Raw genomic sequence first — 9,589 nt, forward strand, 5'->3', positions numbered from 1 at the left:
AGTAATTTTCACTATAGTTTAAATTCTCTCTGTTTCTGAAACAAGTATTCTGTAAATAATCTTATCTATTAGAATGTTCCAAGTGAACTGACATCCTGTGGATTATATACTGAGTTGATATGTTTGGAATAAATATGAAATGTTTGAATTTTTCTGTCTTCAGGCATGATATGCAAAGTACGTCCTTTCACATCCCTTAACGTCTTGTGATATTCCACAGTTTTCATTTCTTTAATTAAAAAAAATCTAGGTCATTTTCAAAGTTCAGTCTTAAACTGACTTAAATTTGTCTTTCTTCTTCTCCCCCTGATTGTAGGTTTGAGTTATAGCTTTGCTTAGAGTAAAGGGGAAAGGCATGGGCAACCATGATAAATACATCTTTACTATTTTAGCTATATTATCAGAGTTGGGAGTCACATGAACATGAGAGCAAGTATTTTTATTATAAGCAAGTTTTAAGGGTCATGGGGAAGTGTCAGTCTGTCTGAGTTCATCTTTAGCTGGTAGATCCTAACTCCACCAATGTGATGGTTTTTGTATGGTATGTGTGCACAGTTCTTTGGGAGGATATTGAGTTTCATACAATTCTTTTTCATTACTGAAGAACCTTCAGAGAGGATTGGTTGATTCTCTTTCAGTCTCACCAGTGGCTCATGTCCTGAAGTCATTCTTGTGTAAATAAACGGTCTACTTAATCAACTTGATGGCCCTGGGTGTTCTCTAATGCTTGCCACCTCTTCTAATATTTGTGCCCCTTCAGAAGAAATCCCAAGGTTTTGAGGGACCCTTTACAAAGAGTAGGATTGAGATGGGGAGGAGGATTACACTTTTTATCAAAAAAATTATAAGTTGTTTTTTGCTCTTTCTTTTGATCCAGGCTTGCACCCTAAATCTTAAGGCTTTAGAAATTCATAGACTAGAAATGGATATTGAGCTCAGTGTTTATATACTGCCTCAGATTGCAGGGGTTATATGTCAGGTACTCCCAAGAATGACCTCCAGTGATCAGCGTCGTTCTAACTATGGCACAAGGCTGGAATTCAGGATTCTACAGCTCATGAGTTAAGCAGCCAGGGAATGAAGTGATCATCTTCCTTTCTCCTCAGTGCCTCAACTCTCTGTGAGTGGTTCAGGTAGATCTACCTCTTGTGAGACTTGACTCAAGGCTGGGGAAAATGCTTCTTCACTTTACCCGGAGTGGCATTTTTTCTCAACACTAATGCTTACTCCCTGTGTAGTGGAAAGCTTTTATGTTTGTATTGAAAAGGCCTCTCCCCTCCCTCTTTTTTTCCTCCCCTTAAGTTTATCAGGGAGTAGAGTGTGGAGTGGTCAGGGCCGTTGTAAGAGAGGAACATGTGGATGATGGTAGTAGATCTGATTTTATTGACCCTTGTTATGCCCTCAGGCATTGTGGCTGTCTGGGTTATATTTGGCAGGCCTTAAATGTGCAATAATCCGCACTCACTCTTTCAGTCTTTGAGCTCTAGTTAAAAGCATCCTATAATTTTATTACAGTTAAATAAACCAGTTCTTAGAGATAGTGTCTAAATCAGAGGTCAGCAATCATGGCCCACAGACTAAATCTGCTACCCACTTTTTTTTTTGTATATAAAGTTTTATTGGAGCTTACCCATACTCATTTGGTTATTGTTTATAGCTGCTTTTGTGCTATAGCAACAAAGTTGATTAGTTGTGATAGTGACTTTATGGCCCCCATAGCCTGATTATTTTTTATCTGAACCTGTACAGACATAGTTTGATCCCTGATCTAAATCACTTCTCCATGTATATTCTTCCATTTGCCACTATTATTATAACTTTCATAAAAAAACCCAGCACAAAATTAGAGTATTATATGTACCAAGGAGAGGTACATACGTGTTTTAGGTTTTTGCATTGTGTTACTGATTTCTGCAGAAATCAGTGCACGCTATAGAAAGGACTGGGGAAAGAAGGGGACAATCTAAGATCAGTGATTGGGAGCTGTCTCTATGCAGGTAATCCTGGGGTTGGAATAATAAGAATAAATTTACTTTAGAGAAATCGCAACCATTTGATATGATGATGATTGAGCATTCAGCTTAATTCCAGATTGAGTTTTGACACCTCTATCCATATGGAAATTTGATAGATACTTAGAAAATCTAAAAGTACATGAAAACCCATTAGAACACATTACCCATAAGGAGCTCCACAGTCATCTCAGATGGCATACCCAACAGCAATATAGTAGGTTAGGTACATGTTTATTTTAAAAAGCACAAAGATGATCTTCAAAGCTATTACTCTTCTAATGACAACCAGTCATTATGCTGGTGATGATTGACCAATCCCAAGTATGAAACCTGTATTCAAAAGATTTATAATGAAATATTCACTCTCCCACACCAAGAAAACAGAGCAAATGCAATGGATTGGTAAGACAGCATTATGATATAGTATTAGAACAACCTTGGCCATAGGAGATATATTAAAAGTATAATTAAATGGTAAAATATTCAGTACTTTGTTTTTATAGTGAGTTTAGTGGAAAGATGTGAAGCACACCATAGAGAACAATGTGTTCTCTTCTTGAACCCGAGACTCTGGAATTTTCCCCTAAAATCTAAGAGCATGGATCTAAGAGTAAAGGGGTCATTACTGAAATTCCAGTTAGGTCTGTAATTAGATCTGGAATCTGGTGTGCATGTGGTGACCACTGGCTCATAGCATTGTTCTGCACTACTCATTCCACTATCTTCAATTCTTGCCTACATGGTGTCTGAGATCCTGCTTCTAGGTTACAACTTGTTTTTCACTCTGATTCTCTAGACTTCCCCCCTTTTAGAATTTTTATTGCATTGTGATCTCAAGATTCAGTGGCTGATTCCTGCTACTGATGGTCAGATATCCCAAACATCAAAGTATTCTCTATATTCTCAACACCTAATAATTGCTTAGTGAATGAGAAGTGATCATTTATAGGTTTTGAGTAGCTATAATCCAGGTCTCTTGCTGCTAGCCACTGTAGAAATTGCTTTACTGGCCATGATCTTTGTCATACAAACCATTTTCTGCAGTGTGCATGGAGCTGCTCTGTGTTGAGTGATGGACCCAGGAACCTGCTCCAAAGGACCTACCAACCAGGCCTATCCTGAGTGTGTGAGCTCTTTGGAGCTTCATTTTTCCCTCTTCTGCTGTCCCATGTTTCCATGGGAACCATCTTGCCCAGTGGCATTTGTCTACAATGCAGCATGTTATACCTGACATAGGATTCAGTATTTTATAAGATGGACCTAAAAATGTGATCTGTATTCCAGTGCATAGTGAAAGAAAATAGCTGGGTTTCTACAGTCTTTTGTGCAAGTCCTGGCTGTGCAACCTGCTGAAAGTTACATCGTTTCTGTGAACCTTACTTTACTCATCTGTAAAATAAAAAATAGAAAATACACGTTATTTTTGGAGTTAGGATGAAAAAGTCAAAAGACAATGTATATAAAGCATTTATTTCATTGTATATCCTCTAGTGCATACTCAATGATGATTAACTTCCTCTCTTTGAAGAGCTATCTATTTTCAATAAGGATAATTTTATTGTAGAGACAGTTCGTGTTTTCAGAGTTCAAATAAGAAACTTGAGGGGTTGCTGTATGTAGCAGAAGCTTTTAGAGGAGGTGGGGAGTTCTTTTAAGACTTGAGAAGTGAAAAAAAAATCTAAAGTACATTGAACTTTAAAGACTCTTCTCTTGAATTTAATGATAGTCTAAGGAGCAAAGCCACAGGTTAATGAAGAACACTGTCACTGCTGGGGGTGGGGTAGTTTTGGCTAACTCTACCTGGGAAGGGTTCAGAGGATTTATTTGGGCTCTTCACTGTATTTAAGAGACTGTGGCATAGTTAAAGTAGCTAAGGGATCAATCAAAGTTTCATCATTTCAGGAGAGCTAACAAGACTTAGAGGCTGATGGTGTTGGTTTACCAGAGAAGAGCGTACTAACCCTACAGCTTAGAATTCAGGGTATTTTCTAAACAGAAAAGGGATCTTCTAAAAATGCTGGATAATTAAAACATGGCAAATGATCACTTGAGGAGTCGTTTGCAGTGGGACATCATATAAAGCTAGGACAGGGTTGTAAATAAAAGATATTTGTACTGAGCTTAGAGACTTAGGAAATTCTAGGTTATTTCAAACCAGTCATCAGCTCACTGATGAGTTCATAATCATAGTAAAGTAAATGTTTTCCATGAAGCTACATTACAACGTGTTGGTGTTGTGGAGAGAGCACTAACTGTTCTCTTTACATTCTGATACTCAGACTTTAGAACATACGAATGAATAAGACAGGAAGGAAGGAGAGGTGGGAAAGAGATGAGGGAGTGTAACATTATCCACTTTATACCTAGAATGGCAAATACGGTTTTAGATGTGTACTAACAACGGGCTTCCTAATGCTTTACCTCTCTTCTAAACATACTGCAACAATAGCATGACAGGATAATTTCGGGTCTGCCTTTTTGGGGCAGTGTACTTGTACCAAGCGGTGTGGAGAGAGAAGCGGGAAGCCCCTCTCAGTGGAGAAGCAGAGATGACATAGGGTTCTTAGTTGTTTTCAGGGTATATTCAGTTCCCGCTTCCAAACTTGGGCAGAATCTCAGAATAGGGCAGAGAGAGCCAGAGAGAAGAGCCAGTAGCATTATTCTAGAAGAAATCTTATAAAAAGTATGACTCCAGGGTAAGAGTGGCCACCTCTAGAGACGCTCATTATATTTGATGGTCATAGCTAGGAGACCAGTTGGAACCATATTTTATAAACACTTGAATATCAAAGGGGGCATCTGAACATTACAGCTATTATAGGTTTTCTTTTAATATATGAGCTCAGCCCTGCTTTAACAGTATTTACAAACAGGTGTTGTCCAGACAGAATGTTCTTGGGTCATGTAGTCTGATCTTTTTGGAAGTGAAAGGCTGAGTAAATTTAACTACACGAGGGAATAAATAGAACGGGAAAAGAAGCCCACCAAACCTGGAGCCAGGTCTGTCACTCCAACATATCAGTAGGCATATTGGAGGCAGAAGTCGTGGGTTAAACTTCTTCCTTGACTCTCCTCAGCCCCCTGTGAGATCACTTGGTTTTCCAGTAAATATGCCTGGTGATTGGCATACATGTATAGATTTTTATACTTGTACTGAGTACCTGTGACTTTTACATCTCTATCTTACAGATAATAAGGTTGAGAATATTCTATTTACAAGAATTTCTCCTACAGTGCACATTGTATTTATTTGAGAGTGATTTCTTGATAAGCCCATTTAAGATAGACTCTGAATCAATATGAAACTGCGTGTCAAATAATACCAGCATTATGGAGAAGAAAATGAATCTATTCTCTAGGTGACAAGAATTTTTGCTTGACTTCTAAGTGGGAGAAGGGTATTATGGAAGAGGCGGATAAGACAGAAATGTATGTGTTCACAGTGAAGGTACCATCGGCCCGCTTCCTCCATACTTTCTCACTGCTGGTGAAATTTACTAAAATTCATTATACTCTTTTCAAGAACTTCATGGACACCCATATTTGGAAAGAATCAAACACTGCAGCATGAAAGAGAAATGCATGTGGAACTGTAGACATTGGAAATAGAAGGTAATGCTCAGATTGTAGCAGAAAGTAGATGAGGCTTTTTCTACACAGTTTCCCAGCACCCGGACCTTGCTTTCGAGGGCTGAAGAGGGCCCCACCTGCATTAGGTTTCAGGTGTGTGTATGTGTACCTGCATCAGCACTTTCCTTTATCCTGGTACTCTCTGCACGAAGCAAGATGGATTTGGCTTCTCTGCAGTTACTGAGCTGGAGCCAACAGCTTACACACAGTTACTGGCCAGAGCACCTGTCTGCGTTTCGAGAAGATGAACATAGATGTGACTCAGCAATGATTTAATAACCATCCTGCTGCCCTTTGGAGAATGTATATGGGTCTGTTACATCACTTGCTGACACACAGAGTTGCATGGGGGATTGCCTGTGGGCCTGCAGGGGAAGGAAAAGAGAATGGATCAGATTTCACAGAACAGTCCAGGTTGGGGTTATGATGGGTTTTTTGTTTGATTTTTGTTTTTTTTTTGTTTTTTTTTTATGTTTTCTGATAGGGAATACAGTTTTTGTTTCTATAGTTAAATTTCAAAGAGTTGTATTTCCAGTGTACCAGGTTGCATGGGTAGTATGGATGTTATGTTACATGTATACAAACACATGTTTAGCAATGAACTTCCTTTGTTCATCAATTCTGTACTCAGACATGCTCAATCTAATCTTCCTTAACCCACTATTTAACCCACTGCCTGTGCTTTCAATTTTCTAATGTGGTTTTTCTTTTTTTTTTTAAGATTTTATTTATTTATTTGACAGAGAGATAGCACAAGTGGGCAGAGTGGCAGGCAGAGGGGGAGGGAGAAGCAGGCTCTCTGCGGAGCAGGGAGCCCGATGCGGGGCTGGATCCCAGGACCTGGGATCATGACCTGAGCCGAAGGCAGACGCTTAACGACTGAGCCACCCAGGTGCCCCTCTAATGTGGTTTTTCTTGCAGATTATTGATTGATTGATTTTTAGAGAGAGAGCTTGCAAGTGAGTGGGGAGGGGCAGAAGGAAAGGGAGAGAAATCCTCAGTCTGACTCCCTGCTGGCCATGGAGCCCTATGGCACCCCACAGATTTTTTTTTTTTTTTATTTGTAGTAATGCCTAATGAGTCTTCAGAATTTGTTTTTTTTTTTTAATTAATAAAAGTTCTATGGGTTTGAAAATCTAGTATAATTTATAAATATGATAAAGCAAAGTTAGGATGTATTTTTTTTTAAAGTAGAGCTTTTTTCTTTTAGTTAGCTCCTCCCACTCCAATTTATTTTTTTCTCTATCAGGAAGAGGCTTTCCATGTACTTGGCATGCAATAACGGATTGGCACAAAGTAATTATTTGTTGAAGTGACTGGTAGGGTAAAATTCCTTCTCTTACCATTGTTCCTCCTGGTGTATTTTTTTTTTTTTTTTTAAGATTTCCAAACAACAAAAGGGTTTATTTTGAGATGTGAGAATAATAGGAAAACTAAGTGATGGGGATTGGACCCTCATCGGGGTCTTCTGGGAAATCAGAAGCACCACCCTCTTCTGCAGCTCGATGCTTCTCCAATTTAGCAATCAATTCTTTCGCTGGATTGAAGACGCCATTGGTCTGCTGGTCACAGACATAGCAGCGAGGGGTGGTGCGGAAATGCTGCAGTGCACAGCTCTCGCAGAAATAATGCCTGCACTTGGTGACAACTGGATTCTGGAAGGTCTGGCGACAGATGAAACACTTGAATGGTATTTCCTCATCATCGCTTCCCACTTCATAGTTTTCGTCCTCATAGACACCATAGCGACCCTCATCAAGCTCACGTTCGATCTGCCACCCATGTTTGTAATCTGAACGGTCATGGAGGAACTTGCAGCTGTCTCCGAAGCCGCAAAAGCCAGTCTCCTTGTAGTCCTTACAAATGTTGGGCTGGTAATCCCAGCGTAGGGTGGCACGTAGATGTTCGGGAGCTCGGATGGGGCCCTTCCTCACCATCCCGGAGGAAGCATTGCCCATAGACGTATCCTTGGGCTTCATGTATTTGTGATAATTATTGATTCCCCGATAGATCTTGTCATCTTCCTTGCCCCTCAGCTCCTCCTGGATCTTCTGGCTGCGCTCAAAGATGGCTTGTGCATCATGCTCCTTCTCTGTGTCTAGCTCGTAGACAGCAGTCGCCCCCATATCCTCCGGTCCCACAGGTTTTGCTGATCGGGTGGACTTGTACACCACGCCAAGACTCTCGGGCTCGTTCTCCTCCTCCTCCTCGCTGCTCAAGTCGCCGTAGACCGCCTTCTGTTTACCACTGCCACGAGTTTTCTGTATCATCGGATTGTGGACGGCCCGCTTCTTCTCCGGGCGAACCACGGTGCTGCCTTCGTCGCTGCTGCTGTTGCTGTCTCCGGGCTCCTGGTCGCACACCCGGCGCTTTCTGCGGCCTGCCGCCCCTTTCCGCCCACCGGGCTTTTTGAAGAGGAAGGTGCACACCCGCTCTGCCATCTTGCCTGGAGAAAGTTGCTCTGCCATTTTGGAGTCCCGAGCTCCGGAAGGCTGCGGCGAGCTCCGCCGCGCGGGGCCTCTTCACCCTCCTGGTGTATTTTTAAAAGTTTTTTTTTTTTTTCATGGGTTTTAATAATCTGCACTTTAATTTGTGGCACAATCTGTATACACGAACACACAGTCATGTGAATCTACCTCTCCATACTTTCCCCACGAAAAGAAAATGATTATAATTTAGGTACTACAGATTCTTCTCTCCTTAGCTTCCTTAATGGGTCAGTGAGAGATGGGAGTTGGAATTATTCTGTGTTAGAGCCCACCTTGGTTCTGAGGATCACATCTACTTATAAATCCACCGTTGTAAGTGCCATTCCTGTCTTTAAAGGTACAGAGATGTCAGCCAACTTCATGTGGTCCTCAATCAAATAAATGATATGTTATTCCTTATTTAGGAATCTTTCTTGTTTTGTAAATATTGGAGGAGGGCAGGTCTGTGTTTTATGACGTGGCACTTCTCTGCAGTATTTACAAGAGCTTTTCACTCTTCCTTGTAAAACCTAATTCATCATAAAATAAGACTTCATTACCTGTGTTCTCTCTCAGTATATAATCTACTACATACAGGTATGTATGCATTCACATGTGTAAAAATAAGTCAGCATCTGTGATAGTGTGTATATATATAATGTATAGGTATATCGATATTATTCAGTTATGTACAATAATTTCATGGTACATATTACAGGTGAGGAAAATTTCAAAAATTCTTCACAGAAAAGCTGAAAAATATTTTTGAATTTCACTTCATGTTTGAATGAGCAAACTTGATTCTCTGCTTCTCTCCTGGCCTCACCCTCCATTTAATATATATTGCTGTGGTAATCTTTGGTGTATATGGACCACTTTTTATACAACCCAAGGACCTTTGAGACTCTCTTGGCTCTTGGAGGTATGGGAAGATGAGGCCTGTAACCACAGTGTTCTAACTGTGCAGGTCTGATACCTTCCTACATCCTCCAACCCAAGGGCAGATGGGTACCATTCTTTGTCTCTTGTTAGCTTCCCCATGAACTCAAACCCCGATTGTACCTTGATCTCTTTGGCTTATTTATTGAAGGTCAGTGGGTCACCAGGGAGGGAGCTCTTCATAACCCCACTCAGCGTTCCACCCTCAGCCCCAGGCCCCCCATCTGGGCCTTCTTTCCCTGAGCTGACCAGCCCTCCCTCACTTGTTTTCCCTGCTGCTCAGACTCCCTGGGAAATCAGTCATTCTCAGGGGTTGCAATGGTAAGCAGCCCCTTTTGTCTCCTGAAAACAAGATGATGTCCAAATAATTTCTTTCTCAGAGGAGAAAGGAAAAGTGATGAAGGACATTTATGGGCTGCAGCTCAGCCTCCTTTGGCTCACCGTGCCATCCTGATCTTCTCCTCATTTTCCTGGGAAGTTAGTTGGGAATCTTGTCATCTCCGTAGGTGCCTTTGCCTGGTTCATAATAGCAGTAGT

General features: G+C 40.9%; 1 protein-coding gene across 1 annotated transcript; it reads right to left on the reverse strand.

Annotated features, from left to right (window-relative positions):
- Positions 1-7,023: 7,023 nt before the first annotated feature.
- On the reverse strand, positions 7,024-8,113 carry LOC113929391 (E3 ubiquitin-protein ligase RNF113A-like). The gene has a single exon (XM_027606261.1). It carries the CDS (start codon positions 8,111-8,113, stop codon positions 7,079-7,081), a length of 1,035 nt encoding a protein of 344 aa, XP_027462062.1. The 3' UTR covers positions 7,024-7,078.
- Between the last annotated feature and the right edge of the window lie 1,476 nt (positions 8,114-9,589).

This window comes from Zalophus californianus, chromosome 5 (genome assembly GCF_009762305.2).
Source record: "Zalophus californianus isolate mZalCal1 chromosome 5, mZalCal1.pri.v2, whole genome shotgun sequence".
Lineage (NCBI taxonomy): Eukaryota > Metazoa > Chordata > Mammalia > Carnivora > Otariidae > Zalophus > Zalophus californianus.